This window comes from Ostrea edulis, chromosome 3 (assembly GCF_947568905.1).
Source record: "Ostrea edulis chromosome 3, xbOstEdul1.1, whole genome shotgun sequence".
NCBI lineage: Eukaryota > Metazoa > Mollusca > Bivalvia > Ostreida > Ostreidae > Ostrea > Ostrea edulis.
Window position 1 is genome coordinate 63,136,433 of NC_079166.1, and position 26,589 is coordinate 63,163,021.

A 26,589-nucleotide genomic window follows, 5' to 3' on the forward strand; every position below is an offset into this window, starting at 1 on the left:
ACTAATGAAAAGGTGAAGATAACGAGCAGTGAATTTCACAACTCCTATAAGGAATATAAAATTAAGGGTAGGGCATACACAAAGTGCTTGATATACACCAGAGGTGGGATTAGGTGCTTAGGAGGAGTAAGCATCTCTTGTCGATAGGTCACGCACGTCATAAAACTATGTCTTGATCAGGTAAACGGAATTATCCGTTGTCAAAATCAGTGTGTAAAGAACGGCCTAACAATAGATATGAAACACGTCCGACAGCATTTGCCAGGTTTTATGGCAAACCAGATCGTTATAACGACAATAAGAATTGCGAAATCCTTATTTTAAATGAAACTTCAAAACCCCTGCAAGATTGATTTCTTTGTCAGTAGTCTTTAGATAATGGTGGTTGCTAGTGCCCACAACCAGTGCTTTGTGAAGGATATCCGTCTGAAGATTGGTGAAGCAATATTGACACCTAAATCTACTGTTAAAAACCTCGGTGTTGCCCTGGACGCCACATTATCAATGGAAATACAAGTCAGCTCCATGGTAAAGAAGTACTTCAACATCAGAATATCCAAGGTGAAACACCATCTCACCCAGGAAGCGTGTGTGAAGGTCATCAATGCAACAGTCATATCCCACCTTGACTATCACAATGCCCACCTGCTTGGCATGACCGATCGCCCCATGCACCCACTACAAGTGGCTCAGAACAACGCTGCACGTTGTCTTACAAGAACATGCTACAGACAACATATTTCGCCAGTACTTCAACTACACTGGCTACCTGTAAAGCAACGTGTTGTTTTTAAAGAGCTGACATCCATGCATAAGTCACTACACTCTTTCTCAGCACCAGCATACATGAGAGAGCTATGTCCTGTTTACCAGCCACATAAGACCTTGATATCATCATCCAACCAATGGAAACTGGTAGTGAAGAAATCATCAAACAAATATGGTGCAAGAGCCATAAAAACACTAGGTGCACAATTGTGGAATAAACTGCCACTGGAACTTCGAGAGCTTGAAGAACATGGAGCATTCCGCAAGAACCTAAGAACACTCTTGTTCAAACGTGAATATGGCATGTGAATGTAAAATTCAGTGTAACATCAAGGATTCCATGTGTAAGCTCTTGCAAACTGAATTTTGATCCAGCATACGAATACCTGTATACCAATTGTATCTTGTCAACTCAAAGTCAACCACTTCGTCATTTTACTACCATGTTTTATTTAAATTCTTTCTATTGTTTTATCATTTCTTTTATAGCTCCTTGCAGGTCTTTTATTAGTATATTATCGATGATTATTAGCACAAACATTGTATAGTGCATAGAAACTATTTGTAATTTTGCGCTTTATAAATGAATAAAATAATAATAATAATAGTCTACCTCGATTTAAAAACTGATCATATGCAGAAGTTCTTGCTCATTGAATCAGTTTAGAGGCATAAACACCATATGGGACTTTCTGCTAATCTAGAAAAAAAGATATTGATGCCAATTTACCATTGTTCTTGACAGGTGATTTTAACATCAATATGCTGCAAAATGCATGTAGTCCTGATTCAAAAACTTTTAAACAAATACTTCACATATAAACTCCACAATTAAATTTTTGAAAAAACACAAATTTCAGAACAAATGTTAAATGCCTCGTTATTACAATAAGACCGTCCACAGAACATTTTTATAGTCCACTTTTGTAGTACCCACTATTCTAAATGCCAGGCGAAGGAGAAAGCACTACTTATTTCATTGTCTTGTATTGGACGCGACCATGGCACGAGCGGAACTCTAACTCACGACTTCCCGGTCACGAAGCGAACGCTCGACCACTGAACTACCGTGGCTGATTGGTAATTCATGGAAAAGATTATATTCAAACATCTGTATAATTTTATTTATAATTATAATGAATTAATATCAAAACACCAGTCAGGTTTTCAACCAGGTGATTCCATTTTAAATTACCTTACAGCAAGTAATTTAAGCAAATTTTTTTTTAAAAAGATACAAAAAAAAAAAAAAAAGATACAAAAAAAAAATTGATGGAATTCGGCCGGATCAAAACATTTTTTTTAAATCTGATTTTTCCGCGTCTAAAAATAACTGCTTAAATCTGTTTCCTTGGCACGTCCAGTGATGCAAACCACGATTGACCCACATGGTAACCAACCAATCCATTTGCTATTTACGACTGAAAAATTGATTAATTCTAGTTTTGTGAGTAAATCTTAATGTATCCTTGTTGAACAGTGTATGGGGGCTCAAATATTTCATCATTGTGTTACAACTAGGGTTATATACAAAATTATAGATATTGTTTTAATTTTCTCTTCTGAAACATGTCATTGCTACAAGGGCATTGTTATATGAATTTCATTTTAAAAAATAGACGGGGGAAGGGGTGTGTGTGTCCGCGCATGCATGTACAATAGTGTTGAATTAATCGATTTATTTAAAATTATTATTATATTGAAATGTGTTCAAAATGTTCAAATGCAGTGTTATTCTCACAGTTTTTCAAACTTGAAAGGTTTGCAACAAGACTTGGGCATTTTTATCACACAATTAGTGACTTGGAAAGATTGAGAGTAGAAATAAGTAAAGTCGACAGCATACAGTTCAGAACATTTCGCGCGTCAAAGATTAAGCAAGTCACAGTGAAGGGAACAGAAATAAAATGTTTATAGTATGAAAATATTTCAATCACATTCATATGTATGTTTTATGTTTTAATGATTAATATAAAACTTTGGGTGAAAACTAAAATGGGCTGTTTCTGCTGCCTAATTTCATTCATGTACTAAGCATTTGGCAAATATATATTGTTTAAATTGAACCTGACCAAAGCATGAACATTACAAAATGTGTACATACATGCAGAGGCACCTGAAGTGCGGATAGCTTGTATATATCTTATGTACATACCCCCTCCCCCTTTCTACCGTCTGTAAGAATTTGAGATGCCCACTTTGTGAGATACCAATATAAACAAGAAAGTAGAAACTGACTATTCAGAACGACTTATGAGGGTGATCGGTGGGGAAATAACATATTTTGGATAAATTATCGCGGTTCTATATAAAAATTATTTCATTCTAGAAGGGGGGTATGTACATGTACATAAGATCTATATACATGTATAAGCTATGCACACTTCAGGTGCCTTTGCATACATGTAGCTGCGCTCGCCTAAACGGTAGTACCGTCAACATATTACAGTTGTTCAAAATGTATTTACACATCTACTTACTTATTACTATACTGTATAGCTAAACATATTATTGTGTACATTTGTTTTATTCTTATCCGAACCGACACCCAACCGTGCCCTACCTTTCTCGTTTTTATATATGTATCTTGTTTGCATTCATTTGGCTACTTGTTGATATTTCCATGTACAATATTAATTATACCCTGTTATAACTGACCCGTGACCAATGGAGAGGGCGTATATCGGCAATACATCTGCTGTCCAATCCTATTTAGGTTAATTTATTTACTATATCCATGAATGAAATACTGCTAAAAATCAATCAACAGTCAAATACACAAGTCAGACACTTCTGAAGAATAAAAAAATGGTCTTAATATCAAAGGATAGCTTAATAAGATTTCAAAACTTTCATTTCTATGGAGTCATTATATTTAGGCATTATTCAGTATACATCCACTATTGTACCAACAGAACAAAACTCCATGTAATTTATGACAATGCATGTACTTTTTATTTTTATTTTATAAAGGCTTCAACATATGTCTAAATGTTGCTAGTTATCGTTTATCCACCCGTGCATGTACAGTTTAATGTCTAGTATTATTAAAAAAAAAAAATTAAAAAAAATAACATCCGCGTTTTAAATAAGTATGTGCTTATATCGATTATCTTTACGTTTAGTGTTCATCACGAAAATCACGTATCATATGTCTTTTTAATGCAATACACAATGTATATATAAGACCTAGCTTTTTCGTCGTTCAGGTAGGAAATATTGACCAGTTCTCTCCATGGCTATTTGTTGAGATAATTTCAGTACGATCGAATATGTACAGGTATGTTGTAATAGCGTTATACTCAATCCTCTCTTTGCATAGCTTTTGATATTCAGACCGCCAATATAGTCGTATATAATCAATTCATTCAATCTCACCAATTTCTTGAAGCAACTCAACTGCAAAACATGTTACTGATGAAAAAATGTCGCCCGTGTTAGTAACAAAAATCCATTTCTATGCAGTACTCGAACTTCTGTCGTGTCTCAATATTTTCACCATGATCAAATGAATTAGGAAATTACATTCTTAGAAAATGAATTTTACGTGACGGTCTTAAAATGATAAATTGACGTTAAAATCTCGCTGTTCTAGTTGTTGGATATCATAAACTGAAGTGATTACCATATTGTGTGACCACCCTGTCTTTATTGCAGGTTTTTCCTATTGTCACTATTTGACCACCCTGTTGATTTATTGAGGACTTTTTCTCTTACATTGTATCACTATCTATCTGATCACCCTATTCATTTGTTGCAGGCTTTTCTCTGACCATTCTATTCATTTGTTGCAGGCTTTTCTCTGACCATTCTATTCATTTGTTGCAGGCTTTTCTCTGACCATTCTATTCATTTGTTGCAGGCTTTTGTCTGACCATTCTATTCATTTATTACAGGTTTTTTCTATTATCCCTGTTTGTCGCCGTGCAGTTCACTGCTACACTATCCGACACACCACAACAGATCGTGACCAAATACAAAAACTATCACACGATATGCAATGGGCTGGGGTACGAAGAGAAATCTTGTGCAAACAAAGGTGAGCGAATTCAAATAGGTTTATTTTTATTTGATACATGTGTACTTCATTCTGTAGATAACATTTTAACATTAAGGAATATGATTTGTGAAAGACAAGTATGAGTTATAATAGCGTATAATATTGTCTTTGACGTACTGTGTACTCGGTTGTAGGTGTTGTCGCATTCCAAGCCGTGCTTCAGAATTACATATCGGACCTTGGAACTTATAAGACGGTTAAATTTGACACAGTGAAGCTAAATGAAGGATCAGGATATGACGTCAAAACAGGAAAATTCACTGCTCCGGAGGATGGTGTGTACTCCTTTAGCTGGAATGTTCTGGTTAAGTCGGGAAAAGTGTTTCATACAGAGATTGTTAAAAATGGTAATATCATTGCTTATAACTACGCCGATGGAAATATTGCGAAGAGTGGTTCGTTTCTGGCAAGCTCGTCCACGGTTAACATCAAACTGAAGAAAAGAGAACAGGTGTGGATCAGGGCACACAGCAATCTCGGACAATACATACATGGCTATGCTTGGTCATATTTTTCTGGCTTTAAATTGTAGTCATCCTGTTCAATTGACAATAAATGTATGCGAGTCACGTATAAATACATCGCTTTTTGTTCGTTTGATCAATTGGTATTACAGCTAAAATGGCACGGTTTACATTTCTTTAGTATGCTACACCAGAGAAATTTGATGTAGATGTTTTGATATTTTGAAGTTGAAAATTTTCAAATTTACTTTATTTTGTCAAAAAATACAGTTTTAGTATAAGGTAATCTGAAAAAAATTTAAAACCCCTGCTGGACTTGAACCTGCTTCCTACAGTTCAGCAGTCGGTATTCTAACCTACTGAGCTACTCGGCTACGTATTTAAATTGAAAAAGAAAAGTCAAATATTGCTGATATAGATTTTTTCATCCATGTTTTTAAAGGAAGTTAGCCATTATGACGATGTAGAGTACTACCTTAAGTCCATAGTTATACTGGCAAACAGGAAAAGTCCAATTTCTGAATATAAATGAAATGTGAAAGATATATTGGTGGTATCTCATGGTTAGGTCTGGCGTTTGATGCCATTTTACAATATTTCAGCCATTTTACGGACGTTATCTCTATGAAATATGTTCGGTTTTGAAGAGTTTTGGAGTTCCCCTAACGGCTCTCTGTTAGGCCACCCTTTTTCGAAAATCAAAGAAGCAATCTTTTGCGTGCAAGGGGGACGGTTATGATCCTTAATATGGGACATACCTTAATTCTGATGGACATATCATTTGGATAAAGTACATAGATGTGACGCTTGGTAGTAATTTTGTATGAACGGCAAGCGTCTAACGTCAGAAAGTGCAGCAAAACAAACACAGAAAAGGTAACTATTTCAAGAAATTGAGATCAAAGATTCTAAAATGTTCTCAATTTTAATGCACTAGCATTTAGCAAAATACCCCGAAGTACATATATTATCAATTTACGCATGCGTTCTTTTGCGTTAAATAAAAATTAGGAAAATATCAAGATGGCGTCCGATTGGCAGAAAGTGTTTTTTCGTGAGAATGTTTTGGAATATCTATAACTAAAGAGTTATTTTTATGGCAGTGTTCTAACATCATGAAAAACCGGTGATTGTCCTTTGGTACTTTTGAAAAGTAATTACTGAGATGGGCAAACACGGACCCTTGGATATACCAGAGATGAGATCAGATGCCTAGGAGGAGTAAGCATCCCCTGTGAACCGTTAATACCCGGTCATAAACTCTATATCTCGTTGAATTAAATGGAGTGATCCGTAGTCAAATCAGTGTGTAAAGAACGGCCACAAATGGCATGAAACAAGTCAGACAGCATTTGACGCAATGATAGGTTGTATTGACAAACTAGATTGTTATAATGACCATAGAATTTGTGAAATGCTGACTTTAAACGAGACTGTTGAAACCCCCGCACCATCAACTTTGTCAGAACAAGTTCTTGCGTATCGAATCAGTTGGGAGATATTAATACCATATGCAGGTGATAATGGAATTTCTCCAACAGTGTGTTGTATTTCCTCTAGAACTGTGCTTCTTCATTAGTTGATCTGTTATTGCATTCTGAGCAGGCAGAATTTCTTTTATCCATATAAAAATTCATTTGCTTTTATATGTGAATTCGATCTATCCTAGTGAACTTGAAATAAAAGGTACAACTAAGTCTTCCACATCTGTTTCATATTTGGATATTTTACTGTAATTTAACGGAAATCTAACAACTGAAATTTATGACAAACAGGGTTGTCAAAATCCTGGGGTTGCGAAATTAACCATATTTTGTATATCCTTTTCTGCTATTCCTAAATATGTATTTAGACTCTACACGGTATCAGCAAACTTAAAGATGTCCTTCAAATCATTATCGATAATTTTAGCATCACACTTAAACCAAACCCTTACCCCCCAGGATCATGAGATTTGCAATTTCGGCAAAGGACTACCTAGTTCTTCTAAATATTTATTTAGTTTTAATTTAGTATCAGCATTAAAGCAGATATCGTTATATTTTTTGCACATATACACCATATATACCAAGTTTGGCCCAATCCTGGAGTGACCTCTACCACAGGCATCCTGAACGTTACAATTTTGTAGAGGTCTTCATGCTTTAAATCACTTTGCATTTAGTTTGTTTTAAAGACCCAATTTTAAGTTAATACCTTCAAAATGTAAGCTGCCTGTCAATCAAACATTTAACAATAGATCTCAGGTGGAGGGACATCTGCAGTCACTGTGATCTGCAGCTACCCCAGAGAGGTGTTTTGGTAACAATAACAGCCAGTACCTACAGGCATTCTTTAGATCTTGAGGAAGCCCAGTATACCCGAGTTTTGATAGCATTGACCTGTCCACAACTGCTATTTTCTCGTAATTCTTTTTAAAAAGACCCCTGAATCAAAGTACTGAAAGTACTGAAAATCGCTAAGCTGACTTCATGAATTCTGTATGTAATGTTAATGAGCAGGAACAACATTAAAAAAAAGGTTTATGCATTATTTTTAATTTTCGCATAACTAAGTAGTACATTTTCTGTAAGAAAATAACAAATATAAATTTTATATGATGTTGTTAAAACAATGGTCACTATGATAATTTTGATCCCACACTAAACTAAAACCCTGTCCTTGGATCATGAAATTTACAATTTTGGTAAAGGACACCTGTTCTTATTAAATATCTATAATCAGAATTTAGAATCAATAGCATTACCACCGCTGCGGTGGTCCAGAGGTAAAGTGTTCGCTCTGTATGCGGGCGGTCGGGGTTCGAATCCCGGCCGCGACAGACCTAGTTCGTTAAACAGGTAGTGGCAGTTCCATCACCAAACTCTCGGCATCAGGTGTGAATGTCACGGGTCCTCGGAGATGGCCTTTAAAACGGATGTCCCGTGTCACAGTAAGTGTGGCACGCTAAAGAACCCTCACTGCTCAATGGCCGTAAGCGCCGAGCATAGGCTTAAATTTGAAGCCCTTCACCGGTCTTGGTGACGTCTCCATATGAATTAAAAATTATTGAGAAGAACGTTAAACAAGATACAATCAATCAATAGCATTTAAGGCTATGTTATTCAAATATTTGACAAATGAACACTTTATACCCTGTTTAGCTCCCACCCATCTTCCCAAGGCAAGGGTTTCTGATCCGCTCTGCTCCAGTCCCTGGATCATTAAATGCTCTACATGACTATGCATTTTTTTCTCTTACAGATGTGATGTTATAGAGAAGAACATTTTTGGTAGAAAATGTGAAAAGAGTTGTAGTGGTAGTTTTCGGTATAAAGTGTTCAATTGTTATTACTCAACTAACTTACTGTTGTGTTCCAGTTAGATCGTGTATGAAATATTTTTAGAATACAACTGAAATGAAACAAATCAATAGTTTGATACATATATGTAAGTCACTTATAATAGAAAGGAACAAACAAACTGGACAAAAAAAAATACACATAACCACATACACTAACACACCAATAATGCAGGATTATGAAACGCTTTACATCCATTTCATTACCTTACCACAAATCATTTAAATACACACATAAACATGCATCTGTATGACTTGTACTATAGAATCCAGTGCATAATTATCTGTAAATAGCAATCAAACCATGAAAGTGGAATTATTTTTTGTAATCAATAATGAAGTTATTTTCAATTCAAAATCAGGTTGGAGAGAATCTGAATCCAAATAAGTCCTATAAATACATGTATAACTGAAAACAAAATTTAGGAAGTTATTTAGAAAAGATGTTCATCATACATGTGCAATATTACTTTGAAACTGAATACTGCGTCATCAACAAGAGTGGAGATAGCTCATTTTTAACATGAAAGTTAGTGCAAGAGGATATACTAATTCAAATATGATGATGAATTAGACTAACATATAAGCATGTATTTACATTTAGCAATTGTAGTGATTGTTTGTTATACGTAAATCTAAAAAAAAAAAAAACAACAACCCAAGAGTATGTACACAGGTACATTATACGCTGTACTCATCAACTTGTGTGTATTACACTTCTTGTGTAAAAGCTCATATTCATATTGTAAAGGAGACTCATCCGTTTGTCTGAATGAGACATAATACACATTGCTATTGTTTTAATTTTATAAAACAGTTCTTTATATGAGAATGCTGATAACCTTAGCAAAAAACCATAAGATTCGAAGCTTGTGTAGGAGTTCTAATATGGAAAAAAAACAAACAAACAACGTGACAGAAGTGACTCGTAATAAATATGCAAGATTTACAACATGTAAATGTAGCTAAATGAGAATCCCAAACTAGGCACTGAAAAGTTGCAAAAGTAATTTTCAAACGGTATTGTTCAAACCACTGTTAGAAATTATGAAGAGGACATCTCACCAAAAAACCAAATGCATTTTTTTAATATGAAAAGATCGTTCAGCGAAAACAAAATGTGGGGACAGGGAACAAAGACAGTACATCCATGCCCCTCCCCCTTCTTCATCATTTGTACGTTCGGAAATACATGTAGCATATGTATGTCATTGTCAATTGTTTGTTTGAAGTACAAAGAAATTGAAAAAACGATTACTTTTCGTTGTATGTAGCGTGCTGTGGACTGCAAACCATTTCACATTCATGCTTGACACAGTGGCAATGTTTATCTAACACTTGTTCTAAACATATGTATTTCAGTATACAACCCTCGTAAAATTCCACGCGGTGTTTTGAATACTTGAAACCGGGGTATTGTCTTCCATAATATAATATAATATAATGTTGTACCTTTTATCTTTTCCTTGCCCCAAGACTATTATTTTTAGTCTCATTTTTGAAACTAAATCAAGAAATCAAATTTGATTGTGTTGACGATGATTCTGAAGAATATCTTGGTCGTTTAGAAATAATAAAGTAAGCTTAAGTTACACCGTTGCATCCTCTAAATTTCTGCATGACCGACTTACATATATGATCGGGGAAGGTGTAAGCAGTTATGCAATATCATCCTTCTGAGACACCGATCTATGTCCTTCGCTGTCAAAGCACAATCGTGCACAAATTCTTTCTCGTTCACAATGGACGCGGATCAGTTAATTTTTTACTGTGTTGCACACATTTTTGCTGCGTCGGACAAAAATTTTACTGAGTCGGAACAGCAGCCAAAACACAAGTGGAAAACCCTCCTGATTCGTGTATAGCTTAATGACGTGGCTTCTAATTATAGATTGCACCATGCAAATTGATTTTCCTGGCCTCTAAGCGCCATGCGAAGGTAACAATGCAAAGGCACCCTAGCTAAAACGGTTTCATATACATATTCTTATTCAATTTTAGATTTTGAATCACTTTAATTATTACAGACGCAGATTCAAATGGGAATTTTAACTAAAGAATGACCTGCATCTGTGTCTCACTTTCCCCAAGAATGAGGACAAAAATATCACCCTTTTTATACATATTTTATTCACTGTTCAACGAACTGTATTTCCGGGGAAAAAATGCAACTGCAGATATGAATGTTATCCCCCGTGTTAGATCGGTTGCAAAATTACGACTACTTTAAACACGACTTGTTGACTACAGCGATGTATAAATTCGCCTATAGGTGACGAGAAACCGGAAACATGATGACGAAAGCAAAATCCAACTGGCGGCAATAAGCGCTTAAGCTACACTTAGCGCTTAAAAATGCAATTTCAATATAATTTCAATATTTCCCCCTCTATATACATGTATTATACATTACACAGCCAGAAATCAAACAATAATTTGCACATTAATTTATAAAACTTGTAACTTATTGAAATAATTTATGTTATCAATTTATGATACCTCTATATTTATAACAGAAATTATTAATTGAGTCAATGAGAGAGAGAGAGAGAGAGAGAGAGAGAGAGAGAGAGAGAGAGAGAGAGAGAGAGATAGAGGTGTGGGTGTGTGGGTGAAGAATGTCAGCTACCCTTAGGAATACAATCATTATTCAAACACTATGACCACAGAAACTCTGCAGAGGTCCCTGAGACAGGTCCTGTGTATATCAAAACTGTACACTACACCCTAATGTCTCGGCCAGGTAAATTCCAGGTAAATAGCAATGACCCTAGATGAGCTCCACCCACATCCAGTGATCCGTGAAAAAACTGTACGGTGTTTTTGTTGGGTCTTTAAAGATATGCAGGTGTAGAGAAAATGTTTGAAGATCGGCCAATGTTTAAAATTTGTTGCCCCACCCCTAAGACCCCAAGGGTTCAGGAGTTCTAACATTTACATGTTAGGTTCCCTTGCCCTAAAGATGCTTCATACCAAATATCAAGAAGAAATTAAAAATGTTCAATTGTTAACACACGACGAACGACATACTACGATGGACGACAGCTAATTGCAATAGGTCACTCAGGTGACCTAAAACATGGTTCAATCTTAATAGGGTCTATAAGTCTCGTCATGTGATTACCGATATTTAGCAAGATTGTTAACTTTCGGGTACATCGACTTCTCAGATTGGACATACATGTAGATATATTGTTACCAATATGTTTTATGGAAAGTTTAAAGAGATAAACTTGGAAATTGAGGCATCAGTGGAGTTGCAGAGAGTTCTTCGCTTCGTGTTTGACGATTTACGTGTAATAACCGCCAGTGTACAAGCGTTGTTGTTGAGTGGCATGTTTTGCAGAGTGTACCTTGGTAAAAGCGTAAACGATGAGCTAGAGACATGCCCAATACGTATTTAGGTAAATTTTCAAATAATGCCTATTGAAAATATAGGCATTACTTGGAAATAAAAACGGATTATGCATAAAACATGCCTTGTGTTTATAGGCGCACACGAGGGTGGTGTCTATGGAGCGCCAAATTAACATAAACTCAAATAATTGAAGATATCTTCAATTATTTGAAGATATCATCAATTCAATTATTGCTCTCTTTAATTGAATTAATGCGCGCATTAAATCAATTATTGCTCTCATCAAATGAATTGATGCGCGTTTCAATTCAATTATTGCTCTCATCAATTGAGTTAATGCGCGCATCAATTGAATTAATGAGAGCAATAATTGATTTAATGCGCGCATTAATTCAATTATTGCTCTCTTCAACTCAATTGATGCTCGCATTAATTCAATTAATGAGAGCAATAATAGATTTGATGCGCGCATTAATTCAATTATTGCTCTCTTCAATTCATTTGATGAGAGCATCAATTTAGTAGAAATATTGCTGGCAATAATTAATTTAGAGTTCGGTATAAATAATTTGATGATCTCTTTAATTCAATTGAAGATATCTTTAAATCATTTACAATGCTTTTGTATAAGGAATTAATGCGCGCATCAATTCTTTTAAAGAGATCAACAATTCAATTAAAGATATCATTAATTCAATTGTGGATATGTTGAATTGAAGATATCTTTAATTATATAGTTGCTCTCTCTAAAAGAATTATTGCTCTCTTCAAATGAATTAAAGATATCATTAATTCAATTGAAGAGAGCAATAATTGAATTAATGCGCGCATTAAATCAATTATTGCTCTCATCAAATGAATTAATGCGCGCGTCGATTCAATTATTGCTCTCATCAATAGATTTAATGCGCGCATTATATCAATTATTGCTCTCTTCAATTGAATTGTAGCGCGCATCAATTCAATTGTTGATATCATTAATTCATTTGAAGAGATCATTAATACAATTAAAGCCCGCATCAAATCAGCTGAAGAATTAATGCTCTCATCAATTCAATTAATGCGCGCAATAATTCAGAATTGAAGATATCATTAATTATTTGAAGAGATCTTTAATTCAATTGTTGCGCGCATCAAATGAATTGATGATATCTTCAAATAATTGAAGATATCTTCAATTATTTGAATTTATGTTAATTTGGCGCTCCATAGGTGTCGGGGTTGATACCCATGTATTTCATAAACAAAGCGCATTGAATGTGCCTATCTCTACAAGTTACATTACAGATGGGTTAAGATTGTTTATTTTCTATTTATTTTATTTTATGCCTTGAATCTGAGGATAAAAGGTGTTGTGCACTCATCAGGTAGATGTCCAATGTCAGTATGTCAATGATGGGGCAGTATAAGTGTCGAGTTCCATATATCAGCAAGATTTCATAGGAAACAATCCTCCTCCCCCAAACGAAGAGCATATGCAGAAGGATAAAACGCATGCTCAACTAGGACCTAATGTCACCTGCTCATTCACAACCGTCCAATGGTCTATAAGCCCGTGAACTGATACAATCGGAAGTTCCGTGAACTCAAACACACACAAATTGCATACGTCATACAATTTACTTTCGTTTTTACTAAAGGCCTAGTATTAACTCGTACCCGAGATGCATATTAAAAATCTTTTGTAAGTGGAGGTACAGAATCAACACTAATAAGGATTTGATTGAGTTCACAGGGTTCTAATTAGGATGTGATTGAGTTCATGGGCTTCTAATTAGGATATGGTCCACTTCACGGGCCTGTCTCTAACACTAAATAAGATGTGATTGAGTTCACGGGCCTGACTCTAACACTAATTAGGATATGATCCAGTTCACGGGCCTGATTCTAACATTAATTAGGATGTGATTGAGTTCACGGGCCTGATTCTAACACTAATCAGGATATGATCCAGTTTACGGGCCTGATTCTAACACTAATTAAAATGTGATCCAGTTTACGGGCCTGATTCTAACACTAATTAGCATGTGATTGACTTCACGGTCCTGATTCTAACACTAATTAGCATGTGATTGAGTTCACGAGCCTGATTCTAACACTAATTAGGATATGATCCAATTCACGGGCCTGATTCTAACATTAATTAAAATGTGATCCAGTTCACGGTCCTGATTCTAACACTAATTAAATGTGATTGAGTTCACGGGCCTAATTCTAACACTAAGGAAAATGTGATTGAGTTCACGGGCCTGATTCTAAAACTAATCAGGATATGATCCAGTTCACGGGCCTGATTCTAACACTAATTAAAATGTGATCCAGTTTACGGGTCTGATTTTAACACTAACTAGCATGTGATTGAGTTCACGGGCCTGATTCTAACACTAATTAGCATGTGATTGAGTTCACAGGCCTGCTTCTAACACTAATTAGGATATGATCCAGTTCACGGGCCTGATTCTAACACTAATCAAAATGTGATCCAGTTCACGGGCCTGATTCTAACACTAACTAGCACGTGGTTGACTTCACGGGCCTGATTCTAACACTAATTAAATGTGATTGAGTTCACGGGCCTAATTCTAGCACTAAGTAAAATGTGATTGAGTTCACGGGCCTGATTCTAAAACTAATCAGGATATGATCCAGTTCACGGGCTTGATTCTAACACTAATTAAAATGTGATCCAGTTCACGGGCCTGATTCTAACACTAACTAGCATGTGATTGAGTTCACGGGCCTGATTCTAACACTAATTAAATGTGATTGAGTTCACGGGCCTGATTCTAATACTAATTAGGATATGATCCAGTTCACGGGCCTGATTCTAACACTAATCAAAATGTGATCCAGTTCACGGGCCTGATTCTAACACTAACTAGCATGTGATTGACTTCACGGTCCTGATTCTAACACTAATTAAATTTGATTGAGTTCACGGGCCTAATTCTAACACTAAGTAAAATGTGATTGAGTTCACGGGCCTGATTCTAACACTAATTAGGATATGCTCCAGTTCAGGGGGCTGACTCTAACACTAATTAGGATGTGATTAAGATCACAGGCCTCTAATTAGAATTATAGCATTATTATTTATTTCCACAAATCACATTTTCATACAACTCTTTATAGTGAAATGTTGCACACATCTATTTTGATTTAAATCGTATCATTGATTATTCATCTATAACTTAGACTTTTGAAATAGTTTATTATACCCCCCGCAACAAGTTGTGGGGGGGGGGGGTATACTGGAATCGGGTTGTCCGTCTGTCTGTCCGTCCGTCCGTCTGTCCGTCCGTCTGTAGACGCAATGGTTTCCGGGCTCTAAAGCATTATCCTTTCCACCTACCGTCACCATATCATATATATGAACTACCCATGGGATGAAGATGTTCCCTATCGATTTTGGGGTCAAAAGGTCAAAGGTCACGCGCACTGGACATCAAAGTAGCAATATGGTTTCCATTTAAATTCTTTAACGGCTTTTTTCATCGCATGGAGATGCTGTGTTCCTAGATACCTTTTGGATCATAATATTGAAGTTTTACCTATATATTTCCAACACCCTTTAGGAGATTGGGGTAAGCGGGGGGTATTCTTAGTGAGCATTGCTCACAGTACCTCTTGTTTTAACAGTTTTTTTTTTTTTTTTACAATAACTATCGGAAAAGACTAACAAATTTATGTTCCTATCATGCATAAATCTAAATAAATCATTGATTTTGCAAAATCTGATGACATCATAGGAGGGTGGAATTACTTTAAGTTATGTTTAGTGCTGTGTGTATATAAACATGCACTCATATAATTATATCTTCCCTCTTCCAGGGGGAGACATATTGTATTTGTACTTTCTGTCCGTCCTTCCTTCTGTCACAAAATCTTGTGAACGCTTCTCCACCTATATGGCTTATCAGATAGACTTGAAACTTTGTACAATGCTTCATTGTCATTTACAGATGTGAATATTGTTGGGACGGGAGGATCCAATTGTTTTCCTAAGAGTTATAGTGGATCTAAGAGGGGTGGAAGATGTAAAATAGCTTATGAACTCTTCTCCTCCCATATGGCTTATTGGATAGACTTGAAACTTTGTACAATGCTTAATTGTCATTTGTAGATGTGCATATTGTCGGAATGGGAGGATCCAAAGTTTTTCCTAAAAGATATAGTGGATCTAAAAGGGGTGGAGGATGTTAAAATACCTTGTGAACACTTCTCCTATATGGCTTATCTGATCGACTTGAGAATGTGTACAATGCTTCAATGCCATTTGTAGATGTGCAAGTTGTAGGGACAGGAGGATCCAATTGCTATCCTTAAAGTTAAAGTGGATCTGAGGGGTGTAGGGTATAAAATAGTTTGTGAACGCTTCTCCTCCTATATGGCTTAGAGTTCATGTCTATCTTCCTGCCCATGCTTTCTCCTCCATACTATTCAATACATTAAGGGGGATGTTTCCTATATTTTACGAATTAATTGGTTGATTGACAACAAACTTGGTACACTTGTACAGCATATATAAGGAGTAGATGACCCCTATTGATTCTTAGGTCACATGGTCAGTCCACTCTTGACATAGGAAGGTATTGTCTGCTCAATATTTTGAATTGGTGATACTACTATCAATTAAATGAGGCACGGGTATAACCCTTTCAATTTTGCAACTTGGGGGCATATGTGTTTTAGAAACATCTCTTGTGTTGTATTATATGAATTACAGGTTTTAGTGTGCTCAGTTTAGAGAATAGCATAAAAGTATTTGATAATTAAATATCTTGCAGATTGGCAGTTTACTCCATGCACCGACAGGAATGATAAACTGTGATATTCGTAAATGGTGAGCATTTATATTTTTAGCTCACCTGAGCCAAAGGCTCAAGTGAGCTTTTCTGATCAAAATTTGCCCGTTGTCTGTCGTCGTCGGCATCATAAACGTTTTACATTTTCGACTTCTTCTCAAGAACCGCTGGACCAATTTCAACCAAACTTCCCACAAAGCATCCTTGAGTAAAGGGCTTTCAAGTTTGTTCAAAAGAAGGGTCATGTCCCTTTCAAAGGGGAGATAATCACAAAAATGCAAAAATAGAGTGGGGTCATTCAAAAATCTTCTAATCAAGAGCCACTCGGCCAGAAAAGCTGAAATTTACATGACAGCTTACTGGCATAGTACAAATTCAAGTTTATTAAAATCATGGCCCCTGGGGGTTGGATGGGGCCACAATAGGGGATCAAAGTTTTACATACAAATATATAAGGAAAATGTTTAAAAATCTTCTCAAGAACCACTGATCCAGAAAAACTGATATTTACATGAAAGCTTTCTGACATAATGCAGATTCAAGTTTGTTCAAATCATGGCCCCCGGGTGTTGGATGGGGCCACAATAGGGGATCAAAGTTTTACATACAAATATATAAGGAAAATGTTTAAAAATCTTTTTCTCAAGAACCACTGAGCCAGAAAAGCTGATATTGACATGAAAGCTTCCTGACATATTTCAGATTTCAGTTTGTGAAAATTATGGCTCCCTGGGGTAGGATGGGGTCACATGGGGGATCAAAGTTTTGCATACAAATATATAGGAAAAATCTTTAAATACATATGTATGAGCCAAAGTGACTCAGGTGAGCGATGTGGCCCTTGGGCCTCTTGTTTGTATGTGGCTGTGGTAGACAATTTTTAGTTCATCCTAGCTCCTAATTATTCAAATCCATTGTTATTAAATTTGGACCGTTGTATGCTTTACAAAAACATGAAAAATCAAAGAATATGTTTTGGAGGGATGTAAGTAAATCCTGGAAATGGTTAATATGTCTTTTTGAGAAAAAAAAATCTTCTGAACGTATGGTTAATAGTGTTTTATGGTACAATGAAAACATAAAGGTAAATAGAAAAACTTTATATCTGAAAGAATGGTGTGAAAATAATGTATATACAGTTAACTCAATGTTAGATGAGAATGGAGATATCATGAATTATAATCAATTCATGGAAATGTATAAAGTAAAATCTCATTTTTTGGAATTTTTTGGTTTAAGACAAGCATTGAAGAAAGCAATGAGAGATAATGGAATAAACCAGTTTATAAAAGTTCAAGAACCTACTATTCCCATACATATAGCCCCTTTCATATATTTTAAAAGAAACAAGAAAAAACTGTACCAAATTTTTAATCACAGTGAAGAAAAACCTACAGGTCAAAAGAAGTGGGATATACAATTTGATATCTCTCAAGAAGAGTGGAATACAATTAATAAAAATGTTTTTACTATTACAAAGGATACAAAATTACAGTGGCTACAATATCGTATAAATCAAAAAATTTTAGTCACAAATTTATTTTTGTTCAAAATAAAGAAAATAGACAACGATTTATGTTCGTTTTGTGTAAAAGAAAGGGAATCAATAGAGCATGTTTTGTATGACTGTGAAAATGTTGTTTTATTTTGCAAGAATGTGCAGTCATGGTTTAGGGATTTTTTTCCAGTAAATATTGTTGTTGATAAAAAAACCTTTTTGCTGGGTAGCTCAGAAAATGAAATGATCAATTTGATTAATTATTATTTAAAGTACTTTGTGTATGGTTGCAAATGTAGAGGCAATCCGCCTTTGTTAAATAACTTTATTACCACTTGGACAAATGTGTACAAAGTAGAAAGGCAGTTAGCATGTAAAAATGATTATGTAGATGTTTTTGAGAAGAAATGGAATACATTTCATAAATTAAAAGATTTATAGATTTTAGATCATCCAGAGTATATAATATGTAATTGTATATATTAATTAGCCTATGTATATCATCGGAAGTTATTATCAATGTCATAACAGTACATTTGTTATACATTTAAAACCTTTAGTTTGTGACAACCTATTAGATTAATATTATTTTGTATAGTGTACATATGATAAGCCAGAGTAATTTCATTCCTTTCTAATTCTCTTCCTTTTTTCCTATCTTTGAATGAATGCCTATTAGAGTGGATGTGTGAGTAAATGGTAGATAAAATACCCTGTACCCCCTAGTCAGGTGGGTTTGTAAGGGCATGATGTTAAAACCCTGACTGTCATAATGTGAATAAATGTTGTATGAACCTAAAAAAAAAAAAAAAAAAAAAAAATTGGCCAGGGGTTGTGGGGAAAACATGATATACATCTACATCCTTACTTCTGAAAACAATGTCCACTTCAAAACCATGTATTAACAAGACAACAGTATTTTTCCAGTGAGGAAGAAGACCATGAAAGACACCACCAGTTTATAAAAAAAATCCGTTCAATAAATATATTAAACTTTACTGCTTTGGGGAAAGTATATTGATATATTGGTAAGAAAGTAATTTTCTAAAGAATCAGCAGCTCACATTTTGATTACTTTGATATGATAGGAATTAGTCAATATATATTTTGGGTATGGATCCAAAATACACATCTTTATGAAGTTGAATGAACATGTTTGCTCAATTTTTACAAAAGTAGTGCATCACATAACATATTAAAGCTTTCTAATCCGACTCTTTTATTTTTAGGAACTGGGACACGTTCTAAATATACTCAGGGACAGAATGATGTGCAGCAAGGCTCGTCATGGGTAGAGATACTCCCATTTAATATTGATACTTTTCATATCCAAGCATGTATATGGCTAGGTTGTATAATGTTTGTTATAATTATCTAAATTATGTCCTTCCTTCCATCTATTGTTCTGTGTGTTGATTTCTCACCACTCTGCAAGAAAGGGCATTCATATCTATTTCATAGACGATCCTACATGTAGTTGCAATTGAATCATAAATTATTCCCAAAGAGTTCATGATTTTATCATGTTTTGAATATAATATTTTTTCAATATCTATTTTAGATTTTACCAAATACAGAACACTGCAAGGCTTGCAAAATGAAGACCTCAGTAAAAAAAATTCTAAATTATCCACTGTAAGGCTACTTACCAGTAATTCATATCTAGAACTTAAACATATCATCCTTGAAACAATAAAAACTAATTTAATATAGTATATTTATGTATGTTATGCTTTTTCAACCTTTAAATTTTTTAAAGACAGTATAGTTTATTATGATTGCACAATATTTAAAGTTTAAATTTTCATAGATTTTTGTTTGCTATCCAGAATGGCAGCTCACTACCTGCCCCTAGTGATGTTAAAAGAGGCCGTTGTTCTCATTTGTTCCAAAACAGGAATGGCATATGAGGAGGCCAACAGAAGATGCACCTCCACTGAGTGTGCACTCACAAAACGAATAAATTATTATTATTTCTTTTGTTTGTAATTGTATATTGTCAACAAGGTCAAAGGCACTTGATCCGATGCCAAACTTTTGCATTTCTTTTGCTTTGTGGTAAATTTTCTTCAGCAACATTAACATTGTTTAAATTGTTTTCTTTGGAGAGTATACATGTACACATGGATCATTTGTATATTAGAATTATAGCATTGTTTAATTCAACTCATTCTTATCATAGAGAGGTTATTATATACTGCAGGCAACGACTTGTAAAGGGTATACTGTTTTAACTCACGTGCAAGGCAAGGCAGTATTATGAAACTCTGTAGTTGATAAGGACATATATCACATATCGATATGCATATTTACAGGAAACTCTGATGTATTTTAAATCTGAACGTTAATTTAAAAGTGGGGAGAAATAGCATTGGATGAAAAAAGACACATATGAAGAAAATTATTCCATACGTAAATACTTTTTAGCTCACCTGAGCTGAAAGCTCAAGTGAGCTTTTCTGATCGCCTGTTGTTCATTGTCTGTCCGTGATTAAACATTTTATATTTTCTCCAGAAGCAATGGGCCAATAATAACCAAACTTAGCCAAAAGTATCCTTGGGTAAAGGACTTTTGAGTTTGTTCAAATGAAGGGCCATGCCCTCTTCAAAGGGGAGATGACCACAAAAATAGGGTGGGTCATTTAATTTTTTTTTTATCAAGAACCACTGGGCCAGAAGAGCTGAAATGTACATGAAAGCTTCCTGACATAGTACAGATTCAAGTTTATTGAAATCATGGCCTCCAGGGGTTGTATGGGGCCACAATAGAGAATCAAAGTTTTACATACAATTATTCAGGAAAAATCTTTCAATATGAGCCAAGGTGGCTCAGGTGAGCGATGTGGCCCATGGGCCTCTTGTTCAACATATAGAATAAATACATGTAGTTATGTTGTATTTCCCATGGAACATTGAAACGTTTAATGCGTTTACCAATTAATCACTGAAAGAAAGATAAAATTGTTGTTTCATGTTTTATGAAAACTTAAAAATGTTTCATTTCTTTTCATGAAAGACCCCTTAATTACCCAGTAATATATAATCAATTCTTAACAGATTATGTAAATTTGATTTATATTAAGGATGTTTGATCTGATTACCCATCATTATCAATCTGTCTAATATAGCCATCATGTGTTACTATTGCTACGCAATCTTGGAGCATGAGGTAGAATGCGAGCCAGCTCTTTCATAAGTACATGTATCTGGAAAATATATTTCAATGTCAAAGGTTACAACAATGTGATAATGTAATCATTGTATGTCTAAGGTCTTGATAATAAAACTGTTATCTGTTCAACTTTTTCTTCTTAATTAAAATCAAGACCAAGTACCAGAGGAAATTGTGGAAAAAAATGTCTGTCAAATACGTCAAGCTCTTACATGTAGTAGTTGCAGATTCAACTATTTATGGAGATACTGAGTTATGATGCACACAAAAATGGGTCTGGCACAAAAATGTTGATTTAGCTCAAGATGACTGGAAAAGTCTATAACACAGAGAGACTGGGTATTTATTCAATTGTCATTGATTGATTGATTGAATATTGTTAAACGTCCCTCTCGAGAATATTTCACTCACATTGAGACGTCACCACTGCCGGTGAAGGGCTGTAAAATTTAGGCCTATGCTCGGCGCTTATAGCCATTGAGCAGGGAGGGATCTTTATTGTCCCACACCTGCTGTGACACAGGACCTCTGTTTTTGCGGTCTCATCCGAAGGACCGCCCCATTTAATCGCCTCTTACGACAAGCAAGGGGGTACTGAGGATCTATTCTAACCCGAATCCCCACGAGACTATTCAATTGTGCCTGATGATTAAACTAATAATAAACATGTATGGAAAATTTATTATCAGTGAAGTACGATACTGTTGTACAGAGACAAAGTTGCATTTTATAGGCTAAGACTGTGTAAGGCTCTACAGGGACTAGGTTAGGATCTACAGGGACTGGGTTATACTCTACAGGGACTAGGTTATGCTCTACAGGGACTGGGTTATACTCTACGGGGACTAGGTTATGCTCTACAGGGACTAGGTTATGCTCTACAGGGACTGGGTTATGCTCTACAGGGACTAGGTTATGCTCTACAGGGACTAGGTTATACTTTACAGGGACTAGGTTATACTCTAAAGGGACTAGGTTATACTTTACAGGGACTAGGTTATACTCTACAGGGACTAGGTTATGCTCTACAGGGACTAGGTTATATTCTACAGGGACTAGGTTATACTTTACAGGGACTAGGTTATACTCTACAGGGACTAGGTTATACTTTACAGGGACTAGGTTATACTTTACAGGGACTAGGTTATACTTTACAGGGACTAGGTTATACTTTACAGGGATTAGGTTATGCTCTACAGGGACTAGGTTATACTTTACAGGGACTAGGTTATGCTCTACAGGGACTAGGTTATGCTCTACAGGGACTAGGCTATACTTTACAGGGACTAGGTTATACTTTACAGGGACTAGGTTATGCTCTACGGGGACTAGGTTATGCTCTACAGGGACTAGGTTATACTTTACAGGGACTAGGTTATGCTCTACAGGGACTAGGTTATGCTCTACAGGGACTAGGTTATGCTCTACAGGGACTAGGTTATACTTTACAGGGACTAGGTTATACTTTACAGGGACTAGGTTATACTTTACAGAGACTAGGTTATGCTCTACGGGGACTAGGTTATGCTCTACAGGGACTAGGTTATGCTCTACAGGGACTGGGTTATGCTCTACAGGGACTAGGTTATGCTCTACAGGGACTAGGTTATACTTTACAGGGACTAGGTTATACTCTAAAGGGACTAGGTTATACTTTACAGGGACTAGGTTATACTTTACAGGGACTAGGTTATGCTCTACAGGGACTAGGTTATGCTCTACAGGGACTAGGTTATATTCTACAGGGACTAGGTTATACTTTACAGGGACTAGGTTATACTCTACAGGGACTAGGTTATACTTTACAGGGACTAGGTTATACTTTACAGGGACTAGGTTATACTTTAAAGGGACTAGGTTATACTTTACAGGGATTAGGTTATGCTCTACAGGGACTAGGTTATACTTTACAGGGACTAGGTTATGCTCTACAGGGACTAGGTTATGCTCTACAGGGACTAGGTTATACTTTACAGGGACTAGGTTATACTTTACAGGGACTAGGTTATGCTCTACGGGGACTAGGTTATGCTCTACAGGGACTAGGTTATACTTTACAGGGACTAGGTTATGCTCTACAGGGACTAGGTTATGCTCTACAGGGACTAGGTTATGCTCTACAGGGACTAGGTTATACTTTACAGGGACTAGGTTATACTTTACAGGGACTAGGTTATACTTTACAGAGACTAGGTTATGCTCTACGGGGACTAGGTTATGCTCTACAGGGACTAGGTTATACTTTACAGGGACTAGGTTATGCTCTACAGGGACTGGGTTATGCTCTACAGGGACTAGGTTATGCTCTACAGGGACTAGGTTATGCTCTACAGGGACTAGGTTATACTTTACAGGGACTAGGTTATACTTTACAGGGACTAGGTTATGCTCTACGGGGACTAGGTTATGCTCTACAGGGACTAGGTTATGCTTTACAGGGACTAGGTTATACTCTACAGGGACTAGGTTATGCTCTACAGGGACTAGGTTATGCTCTACAGGGACTAGGTTATACTTTACAGGGACTAAGTTATGCTCTACAGGGACTAGGTTATGCTCTACAGGGACTAGGTTATACTCTACAGGGACTAGGTTATGCTCTACAGGGACTAGGTTATGCTCTACAGGGACTAGGTTATGCTCTACAGGGACTAATCTATGCTCTACAAGGACTGGGTTAGGGTTTACAAGGATTGGATTAGATGCACGTGAACTGGATCATATCCTAATTAGTATTAGAGTCAGGCCCGTGAACTCAATCACATTTTTGATTAGTGTTAGAATCAGGCCCGTGAACTGAATCATATCCTAATTAGTGTTAGAAGCAGGCCCGTTAACTGGATCATATCCTAATTAGCGTTAGAGTTAGGCCCGTGAACTCAATCACATTTTATTTAGTGTTAGAATCAGGCCCGTGAGCTGGATCATATCCTAATTAGTGTTAGAATCAGGCCCGTGAACTGGATCATATCCTAATTAGTATTAGAATCAGGCCCGTGAACTGGATCATATCCTAATTAGTGTTAGAATCAGGCCCGTGAACTCAATCACATCTTAATTAGTGTTAGAGTCAGGCCCGTGAACTGGATCATATCCTAATTAGAGACCGGTTAACTGAATCACATCTTAATTAGTGGTAGAATGAGGTCTGTGAACATGATCGTATCCTAATTAGTGTTAGAAGCAGGCCCGTTAACTGGATCATATCCTAATTAGAGGCCAGTGCACTGAATCACATCCTAATTAGTGTTAGAATAAGGCCCGTGAACTCAATCACATCCTAATTAGTGTTAGAGTCGGGCCCGTGAACTGGATCACATCCTAATTAGTGTTAGAATCAGGCCCGTGAACTCAATCACATCCTAATTAGTGTTAGAGTCAGGCCCGTGAACTGAATCATATCCTAATTAGAGGCCCGTGAACTGAATCACATCTTAATTAGTGTTAGAATTAGGCCCGTGAACTGGATCATATCCCAATTAGTGTTAGAATCAGGCCCGTGAACTCAATCACATCCTAATTAGTGTTAGAGTCAGGCCCGTGAACTGGATCATATCCTAATTAGTGGCCCGTGAACTGAATCACATCTTAATCAGTGTTAGAATCAGGCCCGTGAACTCAATCACATGCTAATTAGTGTTAGAGTCAGGCCCGTGAACTGGATCATATCCTAATTAGAGGCCCGTGAACTGAATCACATCTTAATCAGTGTTAGAATTAGGCCCGTGAACTGGATCATATCCTAATAAGTGTTAGAATGAGGCCCGTGAACTCAATCACATCCTAATTAGTGTTAGAGTCAGGCCCGTGAACTGAATCATATCCTAATTAGAGGCCCGTGAACTGAATCACATCTTAATTAGTGTTAAAATTAGGCCCGTGAACTGGATCATATCCTAATTAGTGTTAGAATGAGGCCTGTGAACTCAATCACATCTTAATTAGTGTTAGAGTCAGGCCCGTGAACTGGATCATATCCTAATTAGAGACCTGGTAACTGAATCACATCTTAATTAGTGGTAGAATGAGGTCCTTGAACATGATCATATCCTAATTAGTGTTAGAATAAGGCCCGTGAACTCAATCACATCCTAATTAGTGTTAGAGTCGGGCCCGTGAACTGGATCACATCCTAATTAGTGTTAGAATCAGGCCCGTGAACTCAATCACATCCTAATTAGTGTTAGAATCAGCCCTGTGAACTGAATCACATCTTAATTAGTGTTAGAATGAGATCCGTGAAGTGGATCATATCCTAATTAGTGTTATAATCAGGCCCGTGAACTCAATCACATCCTAGTTAGTGTTAGAGTCAGGCCCGTGTACTCAATCACATCCTAATTAGTGTTAGAATTGGGTCCGTGAACTGGGTCACATCCTAATTAGTGTTAGAGTCAGGCCCGTGAACTTGATCACATCCTAATTAGTGTTAGAATCAGGCCCATGAACTCAATCACATCCTAATTAGTGTTAGAGTCGGGCCCGTGAACTGGATCACATCCTAATTAGTGTTAGAATCAGGCCCGTGAACTCAATCACATCCTAATTAGTGTTAGAATCAGCCCCGTGAACTGAATCACATCTTAATTAGTGTTAGAATGAGGTCCGTGAAGTGGATCATATCCTAATTAGTGTTAGAATCAGGCCCGTGATCTCAATCACATCCTAGTTAGTGTTAGAGTCAGGCCCGTGTACTCAATCACATCCTAATTAGTGTTAGAATTGGGTCCGTGAACTGGGTCACATCCTAATAAGAGGCCCGTGAACTGAATCACATCTTAATTAGTGTTAGAATCAGGTCCGTGAACTGGATCATATTCTAATTAGTGTTAGAATGAGGCCCGTGAACTCAATCACATGCTAATTAGTGTTAGAGTCAGGCCCGTGAACTGGATCATATCCTAATTAGAGACCAGTGCACTGAATCACATCCTAATTAGTGTTGGAATCAGGCCCGTGAACTCAATCACATCCTAATTAGTGTTAGAATTAGGCCCGTGAACTCAATCACATCCTAATTAGAGGCCCGTGAACTGAATCACATCTTAATTAGTGTTAGAATCAGGCCTGTGAACTCAATCACATCCTAATTAGTGTTAGAATTAGGCCTGTGAACTGGATCAC

General features: G+C 36.3%; 1 protein-coding gene and 1 long non-coding RNA gene across 4 annotated transcripts; both read left to right on the forward strand.

Annotated features, from left to right (window-relative positions):
- The first annotated feature begins 3,932 nt into the window (after positions 1 to 3,932).
- LOC125675398 (heavy metal-binding protein HIP-like) lies at positions 3,933 to 5,411 on the forward strand. The gene is made up of 3 exons (XM_048913033.2): positions 3,933 to 4,048; positions 4,665 to 4,807; positions 4,963 to 5,411. The coding sequence occupies exons 1-3, from the start codon at positions 4,041 to 4,043 to the stop codon at positions 5,358 to 5,360; spliced, it is 549 nt and encodes a 182-aa protein (XP_048768990.1). The 5' UTR covers positions 3,933 to 4,040; the 3' UTR covers positions 5,361 to 5,411.
- Positions 5,412 to 13,541: 8,130 nt separating this feature from the next.
- LOC125675407 (uncharacterized) lies at positions 13,542 to 21,594 on the forward strand. Of its 3 annotated transcripts, none has more exons than XR_008801098.1 (5): positions 13,542 to 13,674; positions 16,778 to 16,833; positions 19,523 to 19,584; positions 19,855 to 19,928; positions 20,123 to 21,594. It is a non-coding gene; the product is annotated as an uncharacterized LOC125675407 (long non-coding RNA). The 3 variants fall into 3 exon arrangements; XR_008801099.1 differs by lacking the exon at positions 13,542 to 13,674 and adding an exon at positions 15,156 to 15,574; XR_007370483.2 differs by lacking the exon at positions 13,542 to 13,674 and having other exon boundaries at positions 16,271 to 16,833.
- The last annotated feature ends 4,995 nt before the right edge of the window (positions 21,595 to 26,589 follow it).